Source organism: Macrobrachium rosenbergii, chromosome 53, assembly GCF_040412425.1.
Source record: "Macrobrachium rosenbergii isolate ZJJX-2024 chromosome 53, ASM4041242v1, whole genome shotgun sequence".
Lineage (NCBI taxonomy): Eukaryota > Metazoa > Arthropoda > Malacostraca > Decapoda > Palaemonidae > Macrobrachium > Macrobrachium rosenbergii.
Window position 1 is genome coordinate 22,943,853 of NC_089793.1, and position 27,345 is coordinate 22,971,197.

Genomic DNA, 27,345 nt, shown 5'->3' on the forward strand with positions numbered 1-27,345 from the left:
GAGTATATGTAGTTTTAGTTTTCTGTAAAAGAAAACTGTTGAGATGGCTATTTGTCTGTCCGTCAGCACTTGTTCTGTCCACCCTCAGATCTTAAAAACTACTGAGGCTAGAGGGCTGCAAATTGGTATGTTGATCATCCACCCTCCAATCATCAAACATTCCAAACTGCAGCCCTCTAGCCTTAGTAGTTTTTTATTTCATTTAAGGTTAAAATTATCCATGATCGCGCGTCTGGCACCGCTACAGGTGTCAACAATACAGGACACTACCGGACCGTGGATGAAAGTTTCATGGGCCGTGGCTGAGAGTTTCATGGGCCGTGGCTGAGAGTTTCATACATCATTATAGGCTGTACAGAAAACTCGATCGCGGCGAAGAAACTTCGGCACATTTTTTACTTGTTTTCTTATTACTGAAGCTGGATTGTCACCTGAGCCATTTTGTTTGATAGAATCTAAGAACTCCATTTATTCCTTACTAATATTAGTGATAGACTCGATCAACTGAAGGTGAGAAGGTAAATATAACCGCGACCTCCAGAAAATCCTTACTGCTGTAGAATTTGTTATCTCTATTATATCGTCTAGACATGCATATAATATGTACGATTATGTGACTCATGGGGAGTTAAAACATGTATATCTCGGTACGCGTCCTCTTGAAGAAAATCGAGCTGATAGATGAGGTAAAGAAGCAAACGAGAATAAAATCCAATTATGTTGACAGATAGTTGAGGCAAACATAGTTATCTCGACCCCACACCGAGAGCAAGAGATTGCCGAAACTAATTTAGAAAAAGACGAACTGTCAGGGAAAGTGCGATGTATTCGGGGACTTTCCAGACTGTGAAAAATAGTGGGTATTTTGGAATATACATGAAGTAGATCTCTCAGATTTTTTGAGAAAGTGGTTTACTTTCTACGTCGACTCTGCAATTTTATTTTTATTAATATTGGAGGAGAAAAATGTGAAAGTAGCTTTGATCAGTCGTCCACTTATCTAGGAGGCTTGAATCATACACAGTCATTTGATAATTTTATTATTATTATTTCTAGAATAATAGTTAACAAAAGATACGCACCTAAAAAACTCTAAATAATCAAAATCATAATTGAAAGTGATGTTACGAATACTATACCCTCAAACTATAAAGAACAGTCACTTAAGGGAAATATTTACAAATAATCATGAAATGTACCGATATCTGCATAAACGGAAGCCATTTGCATGAACAGTTCTCAAAAACATCACACTTACACAACCAGTTCAACAATGGATACAGACTAGAAAAAGTTTACTTTTTTTATACAGTTTCTATTTCCTCAAATTGTGTAACATTAGAAAACTTTGACCAATCTACAAATGAGTGAATCCAGAAATTTAATGATTCCTTTTGGCAACTGAGCTCATGATGTAGACAATTTATGATCAAGTAGCTTAAGAATGATATTTCATTTACTGTGAAAATACTGATTTCTATAAACTTGAACATACAACACTTTGGAAATAACAACAAATGAAGATATAACCAGCGACCCTAAAACTTACATAACAACAAAATCCTGTAAACCGCAAAACAAATCATAGAAAACGCAAATAATTCGTTTATTCAGACTAGAAATATGGCAAGTGACGAACAGAAACGTGTGAATGTCAATCAGATTACGGAACAGTAAGTCAGTAACCAGGAGCAATGGGCTATGTATCAGTAGAAGACATTTGAATGAAGTTGAAAGACGATGCTAATTTTGCAATTAGCATCAGTATTCCGGCGCAAACACGGCAGCGGCCAAACTTCGAAATGGGTGTCCGTCTTAACAGCCGTGAGCAAAAACAAAAATAAGGTAGGGATGTTGTTAGCTTGGATGAGGAATCATCGATTAACAGCAGAACTGGTTCCATATCGCGTTCTTTGCCATGACGTACCTGTACTTCTAGGCATTCGGAGCTGAAAAGAAAATGGAAACGTGTCAATTTTTGAGGTATAGACACAATTATGAGCAAAAAGCTTCAGAACAACAAATGAATGGAAATTATTGCAAGTACTTTCATCTACTATGTATCATGATAGTGTACGTCATATATTTTAATTATTCGTTTACCATTGTTGTAACTAGCGCCTCAACTAGTACATCAGCTGCCGCCCCGTGACCGTCATTACCAATATTTACTCCGTTACTAATATCACTCAATAATTGTACAGATAAAGTAGTGTGGTGACATAATTCAAAACGCCATAGACGTTAATACCATAAAGCTATAATGAAAATCTGAACTTGCATTCATTTAGAAAGGTGATCCTTAATGGAGCAAAGGTATGTTGTTTAGATATATTCAGAGAGGTTCTTCATTTGCCTTCTACAGCTAAAGTGACGATGCTAAAGATTCCAGATTCTTTAATTTACAAATTAAGTTAAAGAATCTGGAATCTAAACCATCCGTCTCATTGAAGCCTAACACGAGTAGTAGGAACATATACGCAGTGAAGCTGTGTGGCTATTTTGTTATAATTATTTTGTTATATATATATATATATATATATATATATATATATATATATATATATATATGAAGAATATCTTCTAAAATCTACCACACAGCTTTGTCGAAATTCACTTCTTATCGGAATTCCTTCGAACGAAATTTTGGAAACAGTCCGAAGTGCCAGCAACGTAAAGTGCCTCGGAAATTGGCAAACAAGTTTCCATCTTGGTTTAGACATCGTGGCTCTCTCCGGGTGCTGGTATCGACCAGGTTGTCTGTTATTGGTCTCCTGCAGTGATTTTTTTTACTTCACCATTTTGTTGATGACAGTTGAAACGATGGGCTTGGTTGGGTCAGTCTTCATGAGGGCGAGTGAATCAGTATGGCCTGGTCTTTCCGCACGTTCTAGGAAGGGGTCAGCTTCTCATCAAGGGCTGAGATTTTTTTTATAATCTTATAATACGAACTGTATGTGGCTGAAGGGTAATGTGAAATATTAAATTCATGTAAAATATTAAATTCATATTTTTTTCGGTTTGTCATGCAGATGTGTATATATGAAATGTTATTTCCATTTTTATATTTAAAGTGTGAATCATCACTAAAGCGTCATAAATTAACATTTTTTATTATCTCATATGATGCGACACGCGATAATGATGCAAAACATTGCTTCATGCAGCGATTGTGAATGCCGTATAACATCTGTTCTTATACAAAACCATAAATTGTTGTGTTATGCACGAAAATATTCCGTTTTCTGTGTACTTCCTTCCTACGAAGAAAAAGGGAGGTGTACTCTTGGTACAGTTCCCGTTACCTGCTTGGGTAAGAGGTTGTTTACCTACTTTTACCTATGTGAAGTGTTAACGGTTTCCTTTAGCTTTCTCTGCATTTTTTTCCATAAAGAACTGAAGAGGAACGCCATATATAGCATATTATAGGCTTTTAGCCTTAGCTGAAGCGTTAAGAAACGTCAGAATGTCTGAAAAGCTTTCAACACCAGCAGTGCCTGACTGAAATAACCCCCTTGACTGGTCCTGAGACAGGCTGCAACACTATAACCCTGTCTCTATCTCCTTCAGCAAGTTGGTGGATATTATCCTGTCAGCCTACCGACTGATAAAGGTAAGAAGACTGTTATGTTTAGGTTAACAAGGATAGGTTGCAGTAGACATGCTAGGTGCTCTTAGATTACTTGGTTTGAGCAAGTTTGAGGCAACAGCTCACGCCTGTATTAGCCTATGCAGGGTTATGTGTGGGACTGTGCGTGCAAAAATGCTATTTATGAGAATCAGTTAAAACGACTAGGAATGATGTACTAGAAAGGGAACATGGGTATTCAGGATGTTCCTTGCTGCCATCAACTTTAGTGATAGTTCCTACAAAGAGAAGCGGTTTTCGGAATGCTTGGCGGTTTGGTAGGGGTCAGTGAAGATTGTCACGAACGTAGAATGAAGAAAATTATAGAGGGGGTTTACAAATTTTATGAAACGCAAGATTTTACGCGTTGAGGATGACGTAATGGATATGTGGATGAATATCTTGGTGCTAGTGGGTTAGATCAACGGCATAAGTCACATATTGCATTTGGGAATGTAATAGGTGTGCATAAAAAAGTTTGTTTGGCTTTGAAAGCCATTCAAATACATGTATATTGCGTGAAATGTTTACATTTTATGCATAAAGAAGAAATTAGATGAAGTTAGCGGGGAAAACAGACCAGATTGTAGACTTAACAATTGAAGTAACTATTAATCAGACATGGTATGGAACTTATTTTTAAATTTGGAGGTTGATTTATAATAAGTATCATACTCCTCAAGATACGAAGAACATGACAGACTTACAGTCAGTCCCTCAAAATAACTCATACAGTTTGGTCTGCCTTTTCAGTTTTCTGTAAAATAAAACTATTGTGCCGGCTTTGTCTATCTGCCCGCCCTCAGATCTTAAAAACTACTGACACTAGAGGGCTGCAAATTGGTATGCTGATCATCCACCCCCAATCATCAAACATACCAAATTGCAGCCCTTTAGCATCGGTAGTTTTTATTTTACAGTATTTAAGGTTAAAATTAGCCATAATCGTGCATCTGGCAACGATATAGGACATGCCACCACCTACCCGTGGTTAAAGATTCATGGGCTGCTGCTCATACAGCATTATGCCGAGACCACCGAAAGATAGGTCTGTTTTCGGTGGCCTTGATTATACGCTGTACAAAAAACTTGATTGCGCTGAAGAAACTTCGAGGCGTTTGTTACTTGTTCGTCGGTGATTCGTGGTTTCGTCCGATTTGTTATATAATATTACTCCACCATTACTGCAGCTATTACTGTTAATACTTCCTTTTGATTCCCCACCATGACACTATCTCTGTTTTTAATATATTAATTTACAACGGATTAAGTACTATGGCGATACCTCAAGATGTCTCAGTTTAAAAGACTTCATGTCTTACAAGCATAATGAAAACCCGATTTTCACATTCATTTGAAAAACTGATCCTTTACCGAGCAGGTGCGTCTTTGTTCAGCGATATTCAGAGAAGCTTATGTTTTGCCTTTGGTGGCTTAAGGGGAGATGTAAATAATGTGATACAACCAGAGACTGTCTTTATACGACTCAACCGAATTTTTATAAAGTAGCTGCTAAAACATTTTAAAGAATTAATATATATATATATATATATATATATATATACACATATATATATATAATATATATATATATATAAATAGATATATACATAGTTTATATATTTATGATATGTATGTATTATATATATATAATGTATATACTGTCTATCTATCTATCTATCTATCTATATATATATATATATATATATATATATATATATATATATATATATATATATATATACAGTATATATACAGTATATATCAGAAGTGTGAGAAGCACAGTCATGCCGAAATCAGATGTACTTTATTATAATCCACCGACGTTTGTGAACCACAGTTGTCCCATTTTCAAGGTTAAAGACAAGCAAATTTATAAACAATAACAACAACTCAAAACAAAACTTAAATTAAGATAGAAATAGTCCTCAAAAAATTGGAAATTAATAAATGTACATTGAGATACAAGAAGAAAAGGCAGAGAAAGTCTTTAGGAGTTCGTCGTTCGAGAGTCTACCCAATATCTCAACTGCCTCATATTTTATTTTCCCCTTAGGGCGGTAGTGCCATCGGTGCGCCTCATGCGATGCACTGTAGGCGTTACTTAAGGTCCTTTGCAGCGTCCCTTCGACCCCTGGCTGCAATCCTTTTCATTCCTATTACTGTACCTCAGTTCATATTCTCTTTCTTCCATCTTCCTTTCCACCCTCTCCTAACAATTTATTCATAGTGCAACTGCTTTGAGGTTTTCCTCCTGTTACACCATTCAAACCTTTTTACTCAGTTTCCATTTCAGCGCTGAATGGACTCATAGATCCCAACACATGGCTTAAATCCTATATATTCTGTTTTATTCATTTTTTATTTTATGTTCACATTCATATCTTGTATATTACAGAATTCAGGGTTCGGTAGTTTAACCCCTGTTCTGTACCTAACACCACGATGTGAATCTATTCAAACCTTCAGCAACCTCCGTGTGAAACCGACATGTGGCTCCAGGTCACGTCTGGGCCAAGTAAATTTGTATATTACACTAGAGGTCAATAGAGGAGTCAGATTTTCTGTGTAAATAGAGAGGCAATCGGCGGAAGGTTTCTCGGTGTTAGCTTCGGAATAAGACAGTTGATGATTTTGTACAATTTATCATAAAAGGACTATTTATGTATTAGTGGAAGACTGGTAGAGCGGAAATTTTGGGACACTGGTACAGCAGATTTTGAAATAAAAACTTGGTTAAAAAATTTGTTAACTTGCCTAAAAACCAGTTTGGATGTGAAGCAGTTGTCAACAAAATGTATCAAGATCCATTATTTCCTTATGGAATGAGATCCATCTCAAAGCCAGACTTAAAACTCTATGTAATAGGGTCGATAATGAATTTACCTTGAAGTTAAAAAGAAAGAAGCAATGGCTGTACAAGTTCGATCCCAGACCCGTGAATGTGTTTTGTCTAAAATTTCTGGTATTAAAATTTATCTATTCTTGAGAACTAAAAAAAAATAGCTTGTTGGAATTTTCTATTTAATGGTAAATTTTACTTTTTGATGTACACCCTTAACATATTCTAAGAAGCTATCTACTTGCCTCCCAGTCTGCTTGCCCTGGCTTCTGGAAAGCAAAAAAGTATCATGAACATAACCTCAGTAAAACAGATGGAGGTATGCCAGAAGACAGTTATCTAGGATGTGCACTGCCATTTATAACAACTTTTTAAAATCCGATTTGTTAAAATTACAAAGAACGATGTCATGGGCGAAAAAAATTTCATCTAAAATAATCTGAACCGAGGCCTCTCATGACCCGTGGTGTAATATGCAAATTCACTTGCCCCAGATGTGACCTGGGGACCTGGGGACATATGTCGGCAGCACACGGAGGTTGCTGAAGGTGAGAATAGATTCACATCGTGGAGTTACCTGTTGAAGAGCGGTCAAAGATCGAACCTTGAATCCTATAATGAGATCACGTACAGTAATGTAAACATAAAATAAAATATGATGCCTCTGAGAAGTTGGGTAGAATCTCGAGCGGCAAACTCATAAAGATTCTCGAATCGTTATTTATTAAACAGAGTGTTACGCCAGTTAAACTCCCAGACCTCTGCCACGCTCTTATGCCCGTCGTGAGTTTTCCCGGAACCCCAAAGTACCCTTGCTTGTCACTTGACTTTTTCTGCTTAGCATATAGTGTTCCCTTCTCCTTCTATTTCAATGTACATTTATAATTTGTTTTTTCCTAATGACTATTTTTATTTTTATTTTGTTTTTGTCTGGGTCGTTTTAATGTTTACACATTTGTCTGACTTTTTAGCCTTAGAAATGGGACTTTTCCCTAATAATATGAGATTCTAGAAAAATATAATTACATCGATATTTTTTAGACAGTTAAAATTTTTGTGGAAATATTCTGTTATATCCCTGAATATGACACTGTAATATTGTTTCTAATAGATACTCGTGTTTGTATATAGGTGTGCATGTATATTATGGCACTTTTGCAATTAGTTTTAGACTTATTCTTATTTATTCAAATATTAAGCCACAAATGACCCGTTAATATCCATTTCTTATATCTTGGTAATTTCTTACACCTGAAGGGAATTATATACCTTAAGTGCACCTACCCTGACCAGAATTGGAACTTGTACCATGTTGCATTGGCACATGTATAACAGTTTATTATCGCTCATGTACCAGAGCAGCAAAGCAAGGGCCAATGAAATAGAAAATCCAATACCGTTTTGTAGTCAGGCTCGATGAAAACATGAAAGAAAAGGCGAGATTTAATGCCTGAGGAAAGGATAAAGGAATATTGGAACAAGAAATCATGGGAGCAAGGGGAAAATTCCAATGTTTGCTAGAAGAAGTGTAATCACCAAAATGAGCAGTCCAGGAAATGCCAGTTTTAAGAGAGTAAGTTTTGAAAGTGGTGGCCAAGCAGGTGTTACTAAGTCACCTGAGAGAAGAAATGTTTCTTTCCTTCAACACATTTGAATGGTGGCGAAAATCGTCCTTAAACAAGAAGAGGCTGCCAGATACCTTGCAGAGGAGGAAGAGATCTGGATGCGAATTCAGAATGAATCAACTATTTCATTGATTCATCCTTTTTGATGATGTAGTTAGGGGAAGAGGTGCCCAAAGGATGAGGATGAGAGCAGTATTCCAAACAGGGATAGACAATGCCAACATTAACTTTCAGGATTTAGATTAAGAGGAAGAACTTGCAACATAAAACTCAAGGGCTGGTTTTCTGAAGCAGGCTTAAGCCATCTGAAATGTCAGGTGGCTATTATACAAGTCTGAAGATGGAAGTGTCATCAGAGAAACTGATAGAGCTTATGTCTAAGAATCCCTTATATTGGCTAACCTGTGGGAATCACATTCAGATATGCATGCTTCCAAGATCAGAGTTAACAGACAAAAATCGAGATCGATTGAGACAGACATTGAGCGGCTGGGGGGCAAAAGAAGGTTTTATGTAGAGGACTGATTAACATCCAAAACCACTGACTTCTTTATATGACTTAAGGATGACATACCATTTCGTAGATATCAAATGTTGACAGATCTGGTTTGCCTTGCTCATCACCAGTTTCAGGCAGAGAGTCTTCAGGGGAACTGCTGGGTGGTGTATTTAACAAATATTTTCGAATGGTTCCTGGTGTAGGATAATAGACATCATTTGTAGGATAGGGAGGCCTTTGGTGGAGGTAATGACTGTATGGTGGAGGATTGTAATTTGAGTGAACTGGTAGGTAAGGACGTTGATGGAGACTGTAACTGTAAGGTGGAGAATAAGTGGTATGTAGTCTGTGCTTGTGGTCTGGAAGAGGGCTTTTTGGAACGTCTTCATGTTTGTAACCTGTATTCAAATTTTCTTGTGAGACTGGTAAAGTGGTAGAGGTAGTGTCATCAGTAATATCACTTGGTGTTTCAATTTCATTTGCTGTAACATCACCACCCTTTGATGCTGCATCTCCTGTGCCGGAATGTATAACTGTTGGTTCTGTATTCAGGATATATTTTCTTAGAGCATACCCATGCTTGTATTTCAAAGGGCTTTCTTCCGTGAGGTAGTATTTCCGTGGTGGGATGGGATGATGAGGAGCTGAGTGGTAGAGTGGAGGAAGATGTGTGTGGTATCCTACGGTGGGATGAGGCTTTGCCATTTTGTGTTCGGCCTCATAAATGTCTGTGGAATGGGGAGTTGTCGATGGCAAAAGGGTGGTAATCGGCGAGGGTTCTGGGGCTGGGGTAGAGACGGTAGTTGGAGGAAGGGGCTGTAAACGAGGAAGACGAGTAGTTGGTAAATAAGAGGGTGTTGGGAAAAGATGCTCATATGCCAAGTGAGTTTCAACAGCCAGACGAGGATGCTTTTCAAAGCTTTGGTCGAAAGCTTTAGACCCCCACGAATAGCCCTGCTTAATGACCTGCAAGGGTTGTCCGAGTGGAACCCAAAGAGCTTCTTCAGAGGTGAGGCCTTCCTTGGCTAACAGTGGCGGTTGCTCCCACGTATCATAAATGGGTCCTTCTTCGACATCAAAATGTCGCGTACGCGGGCGTTCTAGTTCTTCAGGGTTGGTCAGTGGGATGTAATGGACATAATGCCGTTTCTGCGGCTGTTTCCTGGGAATTTCTTGAGTGGGAGCTTCTTCGACCTTGAAGTCTTGAGTCTGAACTTCGTCGTTTCGTGACTGTAACGTGTACCTACCCAGAGCCCCTTTCCAGGGTTCAGCCCATGCATAAGTTGCCCAGGATGTTGCGTCTGCCATATCCATGTTCTTCTCTGCAGTGCCAGTCCTCCATGATAACGCTGTAAAAATAAAAACATCTGTGAGGAAAATTCAGTTCTCATAATAAGCAATTAATAACGACTGTTATGCAGTGAAAAGCTTTCCCATTTTTAAAATGGTTTAACCACAGCTACAGGCTCAACCTTTAGGAAAATTAATTGATGTGAAAGAAACAAATCTATTCCAGGGACGATATATGACGAAGCGCTACAATTACATGAAGGTAGGTGTTCCACAATGTAATGGAAGTTTTTTTTATACATTTGGATTATTCACGATTCAGCCGTTTTAATTGTGAATGCCCAGTGATCGTTGTCTCATTTTTCTTGAAAGCCACTCTTTGTCAAGCGGCGTATGCTAAAACAATCATATATATTCACATATACTGTATAAATAGATTATAAATGGGCAAAATATTCCGTCAAAAAAGCTGGTCGTCTAGGACTATCCTTTCATTTTCCGTCATCACACAACCTATATTATAAATATTCATGGTACATTTAAAATCTATATATAACAATTCTCTGTATAGGAAAGGGCAAATATACATACATAAACATTATAACTGAATAGCAGCGAAACCTCAAAACTCGAAGTAAGACGTAAGTAAAAATATAAAAGAGAAAATTACTGAAAAAATAAGACAGCTTATGAAGTCTAAGAGCACAACTGTACTGACTTAATTGGTATCAAGGGAGGGTTTGTCCCTTGAGGGGTATAGAGACTTGACCCACAGAGCTCCACTTCCTTAGATTTGCAGTTAAGGACTGGAAAGGAATCCAGATTTATGGGATGGCCATATTCTTTAGTATTTAAGAGTGTCTCTGTACGTTAACCTATTCAATGGCCATTTCAACCTAAGAGACCTCCCGGTATGTTGACAGATGCAAACCCTGAACTTTCCGCTTCGATTTACATGAGTGCATTGCACTACAGCAGTGATATTTCTGTTTACATACAATAAAAGATACATTCGAATTTGAAGAAATTCTTTAATGCGTGTTCGATTTACAAGTACTTTTCTTTTGAGGCGGTTATAATTCCTTCATAGTTTTATTAGTTTTTCTTGAGACTGAAACTTGTCTAGTAGTTGCAGACCGTGGAAATGATACTTGAAAGCTTCGATATTTTACGGACATAAGTTAAAGACTATAGGTTAAAGTTGTATTTAAAATAGGGATATAACAAGTTAGACCAGAATAATGGCTCAAGCATAAGAGTGGTATGAACAAGGAGCTAAGGTAAGCTTACTGCTAAATAGAAGCAGTGGATTTGAACAACATAGCAAAACTGAAGGAAACTGGTGCGGCAACATTAGTGGTGGATAGATTGAAGAGGAAGCGATGAGATCATTATTTACGGTGTTTATTGACTGACATAGAATCTTACGAAATTAACCAATATTAACTGTAAATTAATGACAGATAAATTAAAATATCCCTGGTTTAACAAATAACCCATGTTTCATCGCTATGCTAAGAATTTATATCCCATAAAACTCCTAATGATAATCCCCCGTAGGGGGTTAGTGCCGTCAGTGCACCTCATGCGGTGCACTGTGGGCATTACTTAAGGTTCTTTGTAGGGTGCCTTGAGGCCCTAGCTGCAACCCCTTTCGTTCCTTTTATTGTACCTCCGTTCCTTATTCTCTTTCTTCCATCTTGCTTTCCACCCTCTCCCAACATTTGATTCATAGAACAACTGTTACACCTTTCAGACCTTTTACTGTCAATTTCCGTTTCAGAGTTGAATGACCTCATAGGTAAAAGTGCTTGGCCTTTGGCCTAAATTCTATATTTAGTTCAATCCTAATGATAATCTATTAAGTCATTAAAATGCGAATCGGAAGTTGAAAAGGAAAATCTAAGTGGAATGAAAAGCTCTCAGAACATATTGATGTGAATCGGGAGTTCGAGGAAGAAACTCCAAACGGGAAATGTTTGTTGGATATTTAAGATCATTCCACTAGCATATCAATTACTGACTGGTTGGCTTGAAACATGAGGAGATCATGTTACCCATCATCACTGAATCAATCGACGCGTGATCACGTCAACGAGAACGCAATATTTCACTAAAAGAAAATTATTTGCATGCCTGTATACCTTGTGTATATATATATGTGTGTGTGTGTATTTATACACACACACGTATGTATATATATATATATATATATATATATATATATATATATATATATATATATATATATATATATATATATATATATATATATATATATATATATATATATATATATAATGTCCAGGTGGACAGTATAATTTAGGCGTAAAATGGGCTTTAGAAAAGTATTTTTATACCAGATCATTAAAGTGTCATGAAGGCTAATTGCTCTCTACTACAGGCTCTGGTATGTTAATAACTGCCCAGCGCTAATATCGTAGCACTACGTGAAGGAATATGAAGCATGTAATAATAACGATAATGGTAATAGTGCAACTGGACAACCATACGCAATCGAAGGGCAGTAACTGTGTAAACACAAAACCAATCAGGTAGTGGAGGCTCGAGAAAAGTTTTGACACATTCCGCGCGGATGTTTCTTTTATTTTTCTGGAGCCTGTTGCGAAGAGCTCTTGTACCGCAGGGGACGGCATTATGAGAAATTAGAAACAAATATACTTGGTTATAAATTATGAGTGTCAAAAATTCTGGAAGAAAATACAGAATGTAACGGGAGAAAAGTTTTGATACACCAAATAGATGTGAAAGAAATATACTTGATTATAAATTATGAGTGTCAAAAACTCTCGAAGACAACACACGATATCACAGGGGATTGGGAAGATGTCTGATTACAAATCACGTGTCAGAAGGTCTCGAAGGTTGTCCAGGATATCACAGGGACTGAGGGCAATAAGCCTGAGTCTTTTGTAGGACAGACTAAGGAAAAGAAGCCAGATGTAAACCGAACAGCTGGGGTTTGACAAGAGCACAGACGATGCGAGGAACGTCCGCGCGAGGAATCTATAAATCTTGAAGTGCTTTTCGTATCAGGTAGCAGTGGCTTAGCACGAGGTAACCCGAGTCGAATGTTTGATGTGATGATGGTGATGCTGCATTGTTGATCGTCAAGCAACGTACTGCAACACATTATAGAAGCGTCTGAAGCAGACACGCAGCCCGAACACGACCAAAGCATTCACGAATTATGGAAAATACGAGAATTCCGATGGTCAGATATAGGTTGGTTTAGATATAAATTTTAAACAAAGGACCAGCTCTTCGCTTATATTAAAGATCATCGTCTGTGTTTGTTACAATAGTCCGGAGGGTCACATCAGGCCTCGTACTCCCATGCACACCTGACCACAGTTAAGGGGCGTCCTAGGACAAGGGCCCGTGCTGGCAGAAGACATCTTCATTTGAACCAGCCATCTACCTAAAGCACTTTCCTCCATTGCAACTGACGTCTCACAACAGTGACGTAACATGGCCACGCAACAGCGTCAGCTGCTCCAGTCAACAGCCTCCTCCCCTCCCCCTCTCCCTCCCCCTCCCTCCCAGTGACCAGAAATCCTTTCGGTGGCACATGTGGCAACTCTCGACTCGGTGTTGAAGGGTCTCGACTTTTCTCTTATCCAGTGCTTTATTCTGTTCCCTATTTCTTAGTTAAAGCTTTTCTCTTTCTTTGTCATTTTTATTAATATTTTTTTTAATCATGCGATGAAAGCACGTTCCCAGTTGTGTTTCTTCTTCCACGTATATATTAGCCAATTTCGCACACACTGGGATCTAATTATCTTTCTCATTTGCGTTACTGAATATTAGTTCTCATTTTCACTTCCTGTATTATCCTCTGCTATTTTAAGACAAACTCATATTATACATATATATGCGTGTGTAGTGCATATGCATATATATATATATATATATATATATATATATATATATATATATATATATATATGTATATATATATATATATATATATATATATATATATATGTATGTATGTATGTATATATATATATATATATATATATATATATATATATATATATATTTGTTTAATCTTGAAATAACAGAGGATAATACAAAGTGATAATGAAACATATAATCAATAACTAAAAATATGTGAATATATATATATATATATATATATATATATATATATATATATATATATATATATATACATATATATTATTCTTCTTATTTTAATACATAAGCACAAGTGATATAAAGTGGGTCTTGTGGCCTAAAATTTGAGCTTATGATAAAAGTCACGCTTCAGGTAGATAATTCGCTTCCGTAAATTAACAGTTTTTCAGGCATACCTGAAACAGCTGAACGCGGGTAAAAAAAAAAGAGACAGACAGACAGACAGATAATTAGGGTGATTAAATGAGATTTAAAAATCACCCTTATTGTCTTTTCTCTCTGCAATAATATTGTTCCGAAACATCTGTTAAAGATGACCTATTTGAAGATTAACTCTCTCTCTCTCTCTCTCTCTCTCTCTCTCTCTCTCTCTCTCTCTCTCTCTCTCTCTCTCGTCATACATTTTCGTCTTGCTTTTTCAGGTTTTCGGTGATTTTCTATCACTATCAATCCTGAGCGTCTTTCCAAGGGTAAAAACTTGTGGAAGGTTATGATTTTAAGTCCGGCATTTTGAGTTTCCTTCCCCACTTATAACCCCAGATTATGGGATTCGGGCTTGTTTCAACTCCTCTGTACTTTTTTTTTAATGTGGATTCATATAGAAAAAATAGCTTATATGATTTCCTGAGAAGGTTCTTCAATGTAGATAAACAGGTAGACTAGGCCTCAAGAATATGCCATTCACTGTTGGTTCGGTATTGATTTGTTAGCTAAAGTAATCTGGCGTTGCAGCTACTCTCGCCGCTGACGCCAACGATATGCTTTGATTATAAATGACTTTTACTAAAAAAAAATTTTATTTAGGACAAAGTTGGCCTTTAGTAGTGAAACTGAGCACCAGGTTCCAAAGTCCCATCACGCGATGTAAAGGTAAAATGTAGACCTTGGGTAAAATGGTCTACATCCATATTCTAAATGGTCCGTAGGGGGCTAGTGCCGTCAGTGTATCTCATGTAGTGCACTGTAGGCATTACTTAAGGTTCTTTGCAGCGTGCCTTCGGTCCCTAGCTGCAACCTCTTTCGTTCCTTTTACTGTGCCTCTTTTCATATTCTCTTTCTTCATCTTACTGTCCACTCTCTCCTAACAATTGATTCTAGTGCAACTGCGAGGTTTTCCTCCAGTTACACCTTTCACACCTTTTGCTGTCAATTTCCATTTCAGTGCTGAATGACATCACAGGTCCTAGGCCTAAATTTTATATTCAGCTAAACATATTCTAAATGAGAGTCCATGTCTGTACCGAGAGATCGTCTGAAAGACACTGAAGGCAAAAGGAAGACCTCATGTAAGAAGACAACTTCGAGTCGCAGCGGCTTAGAAATTGTCGCCGTCTTTTCTTCGTTTTGTGTCAAGGTTAGCGCTCTGTCATTATTAGTTTGGCCAGTTCCTGAGCGTCTTCCCGTTAGTTATGTAACTTCCGCTCCTCCCCCGTAGGGTCGGCTTCCTTTTTGTGCAACTCTGGACCATCTGTCATCGGTATTACTTGCGGTCAGCCGTAAATCTTTCACTTTCTAACGAGACCGACTTCTAACGACTTTGTTTTATCACGACTCTGTGAATTGGCTTCGCACTTTCAGCGTTTCCGACTAAATGACCGAGGAATTGCTGAGACAGAAAAGAGGCCGGGGAACACTGCCACAGACTCACGCAAACACACACACACAATAATATATATATACAGTATATGTGTGTGTATGTATATATGTATATATATATATAATATATTTGTGTTTGCATGATATATATACACACACACACACACATACACATACATATAAAATATGTGCTTGTGCATGTGCGTATTTTCCCTTTTGAGTGTGTGACTGGAAGGTGTTAGCCGTGCAAAGCTTTGCGAATTTTGTGGACGGGTTTGATAGCCCCATGTATTTATAAATACATACATACACATACATACATATATATATATATATATATATATATATATATATATATATACATTTGTACAAAGACAGATGTGTGTATATGTACGTACATGCATGAGGTTTGAGACTAATTATTCGCGACAGTAGTTACTGAAGGTGAAGTTGTTCCAGTTATGGAAATTTTTGTCAATAAAATCTCAATTTTAGGTCTGCAGGTGACCAGCCCAGTTTGAGGGAGTTCTAGTATTCAACAGAATATGGCCCAGTATGACACTGGTCATTAGTTCCTTCTCCGTGCAAGAGGCAACACTTGTTCTCACGACCGGAGATGACTTGGGGTTAGAGTAGCTGAAAGTACTGGGTGCCACTCTTCTAAAGGGGCTGATGAATAACCCTTGTAGATCATATATTCTTCTGTGCCTCTTTCCTGGAGGGATGACTTCAAGCTGTTTGGTCAAGTAGCATACAGTCAATTTGCAGTTAGACTTTTGGTGATGTTTGTCTGACCTTTGCTTGCTATAATGTCCATCTCTTAAGTTGGATAGTACTGTATTTCTTATTGCCCCTACACCTTCAGATAGCGCATGTAACCCATTTCAAAGGTTCAGTAACCGTATAGTGTTCAGGCGCCACGATGTCCCAGTTCACAGCGCAGAAGAGCTTTTATTTCCTAAACGGAGCAACTGTGGCGCAGTGGACTAGGCTTGTTACGTATGCCAATTTAAGAGGCCTAGTAATGCTCTCAAGAAGTTCCTTTTAATTGCCTTGATTGAGCTGATTTATTTGTCGACTACTTTTTATATATACATATTTTTATTTTTTTTATATTTGTTTGGTAGTGTTATGTGTACCTCAGTACGCCTCTGTTTTAGATGGTCCACATTTGCTGTGTTTACATTTTGCGAAAGTTTGCATTAAAAGTTGAAGGTCTTTATGGTTTACTGCAATTATGAATACTACAGATTAGAGTCAATACTTTCACCGTCGTCACTGATTTTTGCCATTTTAATTCTAGTTTGTTATTTCGATAGATATAACAATTGTTCAAGTAAGACAGGGATCTTTAGAAGCAGTTTACATAATATCGTTAAGTGGATTGATATCCATTCTTGGAACAAAAGGTGGCCTTTGTCAAGGAATGTCATTGAATCTTGCGACAATGCAGTCATTAATAAAAACTCTCATTGAATATTACGGCAGTGCAGTCATACAAATAAAAAATTTCACTGAATCTCACGACAAAGGAAAGTGTCATTCATTTTCACTGTAAATTTTACATGTCTCTTAATTTAATTTCCACAAAGAAGCTGGGAATATTTACTCGCCACACAAGTCTGGTGATTGCATGAACCTTTGTTCTCTCTTCTCTCTCTCTCTCTCTCTCTCTCTCTCTCTCTCTCTCTCTCTCTCTCTCTCTCTCTCTACTTGTGTCTGGGTTTTTATTTTGGTCTTAAATACCACATCTCAGCATTTACTTGTGCTTATGAGCTGTTAGCCAAATACTCTCCCGGATGCACAATTGGTGTTGCCATGTCAGAGGAGCGTTGGCAGCCTTTTGTATAAGTTTCAAGAACTGGGCACCGGATCGTAAACACATCTGAATCCTGAGAAGTGAAATTTATTCACATATTCACAGCATGCAAAGGAGAGTGAGATTTAGCAGTAGATAGACATATAGCCGGCTATCACAGCAAGGTCTAACATATTTTACGAAAGACTGAATGTTTCTCGAATGAAGCACGTAGAAAATTATAAAATAAAAACAGATATGGGATTGTATGGAAGGTGAAAATTATAAAATAAAAACAGATATGGGATTGTATGGAAGGTGAAAGTTATAAAATAAAAACAGATATGGGATTGTATGAAAGGTGAAAATTATAAAATAAAAACAGATATGGGATTGTATGGAAGGTGAAAATTATAAAATAAAAACAGATATGGAATTGTATGGAAGGTGAAAGTTATAAAATAAAAACAGATATGGGATTGTATGGAAGGTGAAAACTATAAAATAAAAGCAGATCTGGGATTGTATGGAAGGTGAAAATTATAAAATAAAAACAGATATGGGATTATATGGAAGGTGAAAATTACCACAAAAAAAAAACAGATATGGGATTGTGTGGAAGGGTGGTTTCAACGTTTTGATGGTCATAATCAAGTGCACAACAGATCACTTCTACCACATCAGCTGATACTCCTACAACTTGCTCCACCGTTATTAGTGGAAAGTAAAAGGTTATTATTGTCTCAGCTCCAGTTTTCCAAAGAATCTTTATTTTCGAAATATTGTTAAAAATCCTCTGTCGAGTAAATTATCAGAAACTATTTATTCTAGCACATTCATTCAATAATTTTTACTTTGATCTGAGAAATAACCCAAGATTTAGGTAGCCTGATAAATTGGTTCCCAAATTAGAGGGTGGCCCTGCCATTGGGGAGACATTGGAGGATTCTAGGGGAGACACGAGATTGAAACAGCTAATTAGCATTGATTTTCACTGAGATACAAAATGGTAGTCAGTTTCACAAGGCAACTGAATGATATCCCACTTTCGGTGAAAAGCATAGGCAACCAAGGCATTTTCGTTAATTGTAGTATGATACTTAGGAAAATGTTTAATTTCCCCGGTGGTGAAGATTTTTCTTACAAAGAAATTACAGGCACACAATATTTTTTTTTATTTTACTTTTATATAAATCTTGAGCTCGCATTTGCATTGCTAGTCACATTTATATATTTACTTGCATTTTTTCTGCCATTTTTATAATTATGATTGTCTTTTCCTTAGTTCGTATATTTTATATATATATATATATATATATATATATATATATATATATATATATATATATATATATATATATATATATATATATATATTATATATATATTGTATATATATATATATATATATATATATATATATATATATGAAATGGTGTAGAGACCAAGAGATGGGTAAATATATATATATATAATGAAGTTAAATTATGACGTTGATAATGATCATGAACAATCACGTTAAAACATTTATGGGTTAAATACTCTTCCAAAAGTGGAGGGTTGAAGATATATCAATAAAACTTGGAAACAAAATGATTTTTTGGGACACCTTTAAAAACCTAATTCGCCTTCTCTCTTCAGTTACGCCATACTTCAACATATGTTAACTGTGTTCGTGGTTGACCGTCTATCTAAATTACCCAATCTAAATTCGACAACTGAGAACAGCTTTGTGGATTATAAAGGTTCATTGGAAAAATAAAGGATCATGGTCTGTGTTCCTGATTTAAAAGTCAAGTGAGAGTCGAAAATGAACGAGAAGTTTGATTCAAAAGTTTTTCCCGTCCGCAGAGAGGCAGCGCAGCCAATCAGGCAGACCGCAAAAGCCGCGATAAAGGCGAAGAAAAGGAAGGATGGGGTCCATTGTAAACCTCCTACACGGAATTGGAGGACTGACCGACTGTTGTTCGATTGATCAACGAAGTAAGAGGCCACAGTTTGGTTTCCTTTTGTTCTTTTCCTCGTCTGTTTTTGCCTTCTGGCGAAGCGGCGGCAGCAGGAAGGGGCCGGATTTGAGGTGTGAAACCAACCGAGCACATAAACCGGAGCAAGAAATCCAAATGTCTACGAAGGATTGATGTGATGTTATTCTCTCTCTCTCTCTCTCTCTCTCTCTCTCTCTCTCTCTCTCTCTCTTTTCATATAGACCGTAAGTTTCACTTCCCTTCCACCCGATTTCGAAAGGAACATCTATGAATATACTGTCTCGGTGAAGCTGTAATCTCGGCATATTAAGGTTCTATTGTTTTTTTTTTTTTTTCTCATGAAGTGTGATGCCAAAAGACGCACACCATTGGAACTGGTGTGGAAATCAATTATTTCATCAGTCATAACTGACTTAAAAGTAAAGTAACTGATAAGGAAGAAGGTTATTTGAAATAGATCGCAACTATGCGAAGTGGCATTATAGATCAGGAAGGATACTTTAGATCACTACGATTCTGAAAGACACGAAAATCAGTCAAGATGATTCATGGAAGGGAAACTAGAAAATATTATTCACTGGACAATGAATTATAAGCATGAAGAGAACTTCCTCATAACAGAAAAAAAGTAGAGGAAGTTTTAGTGCTGGATATCGCAAGATTAAATGAAGCCAAAATTCCTTGATCAGTGTAAGAACTTTAATGTCAAAGAGGGCACTGAATGTTTGACTGTTAATTAATGAATCACCGACATTATATATTTGTCGTACCAGAACCACAAAATGATTCCCACAAAATTTGCATAGACGTGAAACTGCTCTAAGTACGAATGAAAATAAATTTGCATCACGCGGTCATACTTAGTTTTGCTGAAGATTTTGAAAACTACTAGAGATTTCAGCACTCTAGTGACTCAAGCATTGGGAATAAGCACTAAATTATAGATTTAATGCAAACTTATTTGAATGTAAGCGGTATCAAAAATCGTTTGCGAAATATCATCCAGTGACTTTTTGAGAGGGTTAGCTTTCATTTTCTGCCCAATTCCCAACATATGAAAAAACGTATAGTATGCCCAGGCTGTGCGTAATTGACGATGATATTAGCGTACTAAAACACAGTATCCAACAATATTGATGTTTTGTATTTACTGCAGTATTTCAATTGCAGGTGACAAATTGCAATTTCCCAACAGTAGCAGATGTGTCCCAGCGATTGGGGATATGGAGTGACCCCAGGAGGGGGGAAAGAATGCATGAGCGGTCAGTTGGTTGCAAATGACAAGTCCAACAAGCATCGTTACGGGAAAATGATAACGGTAGCACTTATTATTAATGAGTGAATAAAGCTGGAACGCATAACGAACTGCTTTTTACTCTCGGTATTGTTCACTTAAAATCACGACTGCGAAGAATCATGTTCGTGTTAATAAATTGTTGGGAGATCCTTAAGACCATGGTGGGTCCGAGAAAAGAAAAACTAACATAATTGGTTACAATGGGAAAATAAAACAAGACAAAACTAACTAAATGGGAACAACGGGAAAGGAGAGAACAGAGATAGGAGAGTATATGACTCGAGTCTCCCATACCTGTACCTGCCAGACTTAGCTACGTATCGACTTTTAAGAATTTATACTCTGTCTTACTCAAACGAAACCGACTTTAGTTTTAATCAGTTTGGTGCTTTTGTCGACTTTAAGGTTGAAGATATTTATGATGAAAAACCCAATCGTACCGGTAAAAAAATCATTTTAGTTTGCTTTGGGCCTCGTGTTCCTCTTCTCACTTCTGCTACTAGTACTACTTTTCCTGCTACTACTGATAATAATAATTATAGTATCACAAAGTCCTTATCACGGATAATTAAATCAATAATCGGAGAAATATTCTAGCTCAAAAAATCCTTTACAGACATGGCAAAGACGGAGGAGAAATCCCATTTTCACCATGTGAAAAAAAAAATCTAGTATACCTGTGATGATATGTTGTCAATTTCACTTTTTTTTTTTGCAATAGTTTGACGGTCATATATTTCTTTTTGTTTTTCTTTGCAGCTTTTCTTACATTTAGTATCCATGTGTTGGTTCTTGTAAATGCTTATTCAGACCACTGAGATTAACATACGAAGGATTAGGTATATGTATTAAGTCCCACTAGATTGTGGTCAATTATCGAAATGAATTTCACCAGGGTTAATTTTTCATCAGTCGGCGGCGCGGGAATTGAACCTGGCCCATCGAATGACGGTTGAATCAAACTGCCGGCCAACAAATGTTTTACTACTACTAAATAACAATTTCCGGTGGCCTGGCCTCTTGGTGGCCCATGATCGCTGCACCAGACCTCCACGTTCCCCTGCTGAGAGTTTCTTCAGGATCCTACCCCACCTCATAGCGCAATCAGGGTTGTCTGTACATAGATAAATGTGGTTATAATGAAACATGAATGAAAAAGAACTCTCATGTCCTATAGAGGGCCTTATGAACTGGCTTTATTAATGTAAACAGCCATGGTCGAACCCGTGTATATAAGAACTTCCAGCCAGCCGAGTTGTCTGGTGGTTGCGTTGGGTTGTGCCACGGCCCTGAAACTCAGCGGTGCCAAACAGCCACGGGTCGGTGGTAGATCTGGGATGACGATATGACTAACTTAACCTTAAATAAAATAAATGAAAACTACTGAGGCTAGGGGGCTACAATTTGGTATGGTTGATGATTAGAGGGTGGACGATCAACATACAATTTGCAGCCCTGTAGCCTCAGCAGTTTTTAAGATCTGAGGGCGGACAGAAAAAGTGCGGACGGACAGACAAATAGCCATCTCAGTAGTTTTCTTTTACAGGAAACTAAAAATGGAAATGTTAGGTAATCATTTCTTCAGGAAACATTCATTTAGGCCACTAATTTTCTGTAAATGACTCCCACAGTAAAAACGGACACATTTTGAATAAAATCAGTTTTCCCACTAAAGATACAAACAGTTAACATATACAGGGCATCCTCCCCGAGTGCCGCAAGATGAAGAGATAGGCAAAGCTCACAAGGGCGAGATTCTGAAAGGTTTCTATGGATGTTGGACCAAAAATTGTTCAAAGTAAATCCACATTTTGAAAACGTATCGGATAAGCCCTCAAAACCAAGTTATTTCATAACGTTTGAGGTGAGTAATATGGAGAGGTAACAAAAGGAAACTTTGTTTTGTGTGTTTGTGTAGGATGCAAGCAAGTTCTGTTTCTCGAAGATAAGCCTGACTGGTATAATATTTGTTGCAGACTGTGCCAAGCAGTTGGTAACGGACGAGGGGAGAGAATAAAGTACATGAAATGATCGAGTTAACAATAAGCATTTGTTGAAACAGAGGAATAAGCGCTCTTTTGGACAAATTTGGCTTGACTGATAGAATGAGTGATTGATTGGTAAAAGTGAATAATGCCTGTGAAAACTTCTGGTGGTTGCAGAAAAAAGGGATTATGCAATAAAAAAAACAAAATGAAATGGTATGAGAAGGCAAAAAGAGAAGCGGCGATTTGCAGACACTAAGGAAAGAAAAAGGACAAAAAATAAAACGGACAAAAGGCAGATTTTGCAAGAACTTGAAGATCGAAATGATGAACATGGAAAGGATGTAACTATAGCGTACATTTATAAGTGGCTCATAAGAACAACAAAGAAGTCATGAGCTACTGCTGAGATGGCATGAACATATTGAGAGAATGCACAGCACGTCGTCATAATCACATTTTTTGGCAGCAACAAGAAACAAGTAAAAAATGCGCCGAAGTGTCTTCGGCGCAATCGAGTTTTCTGTACAGCGTATAATGCCATATGAAACTCTCAGCCATGGTCCGATGGTAGCCTGTGTTGTTGGCACCTATAACGGTGCCCGACGCACGATCATGGCTACATTTAACCTTAAATAAAATAAAACTACTGAGGCTAGGGGGCTGCAATTTGGTATTTTTGACGGTTGGAGGGTGGAGGATCAACATCACAATTTGCAGCCCTCTAGCCTCAGTAGTTTTTAAGATTTGAGGGCGGACAGAAAAATTGCGGACGGACAGACAGTCACCTCAGTACTTTTCTTTTACAGAAAACCGAAAGAAATGTAAGCAAAAACCGTAGAAATTTGTTTGCAAGCGAAGCTGCTGACTTCTCGCTGGGGCTTTGCTGAATAATTTAGACTGTTTTGTGGTGGTTGAAGTGATCCCATTTACGGCAACAGGAAGGGTGTTGAGCATGACCGAGGTTTAACTTTGCAAGTCTCTTGCTCCAAATAAACTTTAGGATTAGAATTTAAGAGAAAAAGAGGTGGGATTGATTCATCCTGCAAAATTCAAAGATCAGTAGAAAGTAAAAAAAATATCCTGATATTTTGTGGTTAAGGGTAGAAGAGTAAAATATTGAGTGGATGATTTAATACAAGATGTTTCACGTAGTTGTAGTAGGAAACTGTCTGATAGGGCGGGAGAGACATGTCGCGCACAAAGGAGTGTGATTTAAGAGTCATTCACGATTTTGATAATATGGGGTAAGGTGTGAAGCTAGGAGATAATGTATATATATATATTATTTATATATATATAGAGTATATATATATATATATATATATATATATATATATATATATTATATATATATATATATATATATATATATATGTATATATATATATATATATATATACATATATATATTATATTTATATATATGTATGTTTGTATATATATATATATATATATATATATATATATATATATATATAATATATATTTATATATATACTTTATATATATTATATATATATATATATATATGTATATGTATGTATTATATATATGTGAAATGCATGTATATGTGTGTGTGTTTGTATACGAAAAATTGATAACCGAAGGATGAACCTGATAATCCTTTTATTGCCTGCTAAGTTATTTTATGCCCTGTAATTTCGGCAGTATCATTAGTTACCCTTCCCTACTGCAGTGGAACAATTATTTCTCTCCCCCACCTCGGTAGAACGTTGTCCTACTCCAGACATACCTCACATACCATGATCAGCTCCTCAGTTCCCCCTATTATCCCACAATTAGCGCAGTCCCTCCTGAATCTGTAACAAAAGTGTGGGCACCTTTCCGTTTCTCAACATTATTGACTTCGACTAATCTCAAATACACAATAAACCTTTCACCCAGATTCGTCTCTCTTCTGTCCCAGCAGACAGTAACTCTTCGGATGCATCACATTCGACAAAGACTCCCATTCTTTTTCGAGAGCTAGCACCTGAATTTTAGTTTTCTGTAAAAGAAACTATTGAGATACTGTCTGTCAGTCCGCACTTTTTCTGTCCCCGCCCTCGGATCTTAAAACTCACTGAGGCCAGAGGGCTGCAAGTTTGTATGCTGATCATCCCACCTCCAATCATCAAACGTGCCCAGGTGCAGCCCTCAGCCTCCAGCAGTTTTATTTTATTTAAGGTTAAGTTAGCCATTATCGTGCGTCGCACCGCAGGTGCCAATAACGCAGGCCACCACTGGTCGTGGTTAGTTTCATGCGGCCGCGGCTGAAAGTTTAATGGGCCGTATTGAGGTTTAATGGGTCGTGGCTGAGAGTTTCATACAGCATTATGCGCTGTACAGAAACTTCGTTGCATGAAGAAGTTTCAGGCAATTTTCCGAGAATGAATTAAAATTAGAGAGAGAAAAGCCAATATATTTTGCTTTTCTCTCTCTAATTTTACTTCATTCCCGGAAAACTTCTTTTTCTTTTTACTTTCAGCGTATCTATTAATATCTAATTACTCGTACAGGATCCTCTTTTCATTTATGCAACTGTACATGAAACGCTCTCCTTTAACCTTTCATTTCTTTATCCGACAATTTACCTCTTTCATTCCTCCCTCCTATTTGCCCTTACCATCAAACTCTCGACTTTGTGATCCCATTTTTCAATTTTTACATTCTCACTTTTGTTATTATCATAACATTGACCTGTGATATACTTTTCATATCTTGGTACTTTTAAATTTCTTGCCTTTTTTTGGTACTTTTAAATTTCTTGCCTTTTTACTCCTAATAGACGAACAATCCCTTTAAACAGCTTTTAACTTGTTTCTCATAATGTATTCAACATCTAAATTTCCCTTCCATTAAAGAGTGCGGTCGCAGCTCTCAGAAAGTACAATTCAACGTTTGTTTCCGTATACTCTCCTCTTCCCTTCCAAACTTTTTCGGATATTATGTAGCCTTCAGTGCTTCACCTGTTTTGTGACTTACATCTCCTGCCATCCAGCCATCATCTGTTACCTTAACTCCGAAATGCCCGTATGAGTCAACCATTTTCATCCTTTCGCCATAAGAATTGACGTTGGGTTCTATTTACCAGCACCACAGCCCATCCGCATCCTGCCTCTGTGTTTTCTCTGACTTCCATCTTAACCGAACTCACGAAATTGTTGAAGAGCTACTGAGACATAACTCACCTATTCGTCTCAGAGACATTTTTACACCAGAGCCATCAGTCCCATGTCTAGATATTTTACCAGAGATTTCACAGCCATCTTAAAAACTTAAAATAGGTCCCAAAATATAACCTTACACATATTATTTCCCCAACACCATCAACATTGTAACTGCCAGTTTCATCATAATTTTTAACCAGGTCCACATCTTTTCTCTTCATTCTCAAACGTCTCACAAAGCTGTTTCATAGGAACAACTTTTTCCGTTCACCCATTCTTTTCAAACACTTCCCCCATCCAGACATATCTCAAATACACTGACCATCCGCTCAGTCACCCTATCACATGTCCCTTGTCTTTCAATGCGCCAGCATTTTCGTCTAGAAGCATTCTCAAATTTAAATGAGCAATCTCCATTCTTTCATCATGCAAACTTATCTCTCTTCTGCCTACAACGTGCAGTTCTTTAGACTAGTACTAGCCCCCATCGACGCAGGACTGAATTCTTTTCGGAAGGCATCTCTTACCCTGAGATCTAATCTTTCTCATTGCCCTTTCACCATTTACTGATTTCCCTTTGGAGCCCTGTTGGGTTTATAGACTGTGGCTCTGTCCAGAAGAGTTTCCAGCTGAAGGTTCAAAGAAAAAGAAAGTTCTCTCTTCTCTTTGAAGTGCCAGCGATATTACCATTAATTACGTGTTTTTCTCTTACTTTTCTTGTTTACCTGTACATGATGCCGTCTTCTATCATTCAACAGATCGAAATATATCATAATGTTACTGGCTATATCCTAGCATTAAGTGTTGTTCTACTTGTATGTGTATATATATATATATATATATATATATATATATATATATATATATATATATATATATATATATATATATATATATACATATTATATATATATTATATATATATATATATACATACATATGCTTATATATATACACAGACCTTTTCTCCATTGGAGATGGGTAGAGACTTGAGAAGGTGTCAGGCCTCCGGTTCTCAGTAGCTATTTAATGATTAAGCAACTTTGTTATCTGTGTGTGTATATATATATATATATATATATATATATAGTATATATATATATATATATATATATATATATATATATCTATATATATATATAGTCCTATATATATATATATATTATTAGTCTCATTATTTATCATTGCTACTTGGAAATATATATTTATCATTAAATATATATATATATATATATATATATATATATATATATATATATATATATATATGAAAATGAACACATGGGAACTCTATATTCTAGTGCGACAGAGTCTGTTCAGTTTAGCTCTATTGTAAAGAAGATAAGATTTTGATTTCGCTGAAATATCCATTTCACACCCGGGGAACCTACCTTCAATGAGAAATAGCAACAGCAACCGACCGTGGTTCATCTCGTCCACGCTACCACTATCCACTTACAACT

General features: G+C 36.9%; 1 protein-coding gene across 1 annotated transcript; it reads right to left on the reverse strand.

The window, feature by feature from the left end:
• Window positions 1–1,026: 1,026 nt before the first annotated feature.
• LOC136834351 (uncharacterized) lies at window positions 1,027–27,345 on the reverse strand. The gene is made up of 3 exons (XM_067096860.1): window positions 27,274–27,345; window positions 8,670–9,943; window positions 1,027–1,949 (listed from the first exon to the last, which is right to left on the reverse strand). Exons 1-3 carry the CDS (start codon window positions 27,311–27,313, stop codon window positions 1,875–1,877), a joined length of 1,389 nt encoding a protein of 462 aa, XP_066952961.1. The 5' UTR covers window positions 27,314–27,345; the 3' UTR covers window positions 1,027–1,874.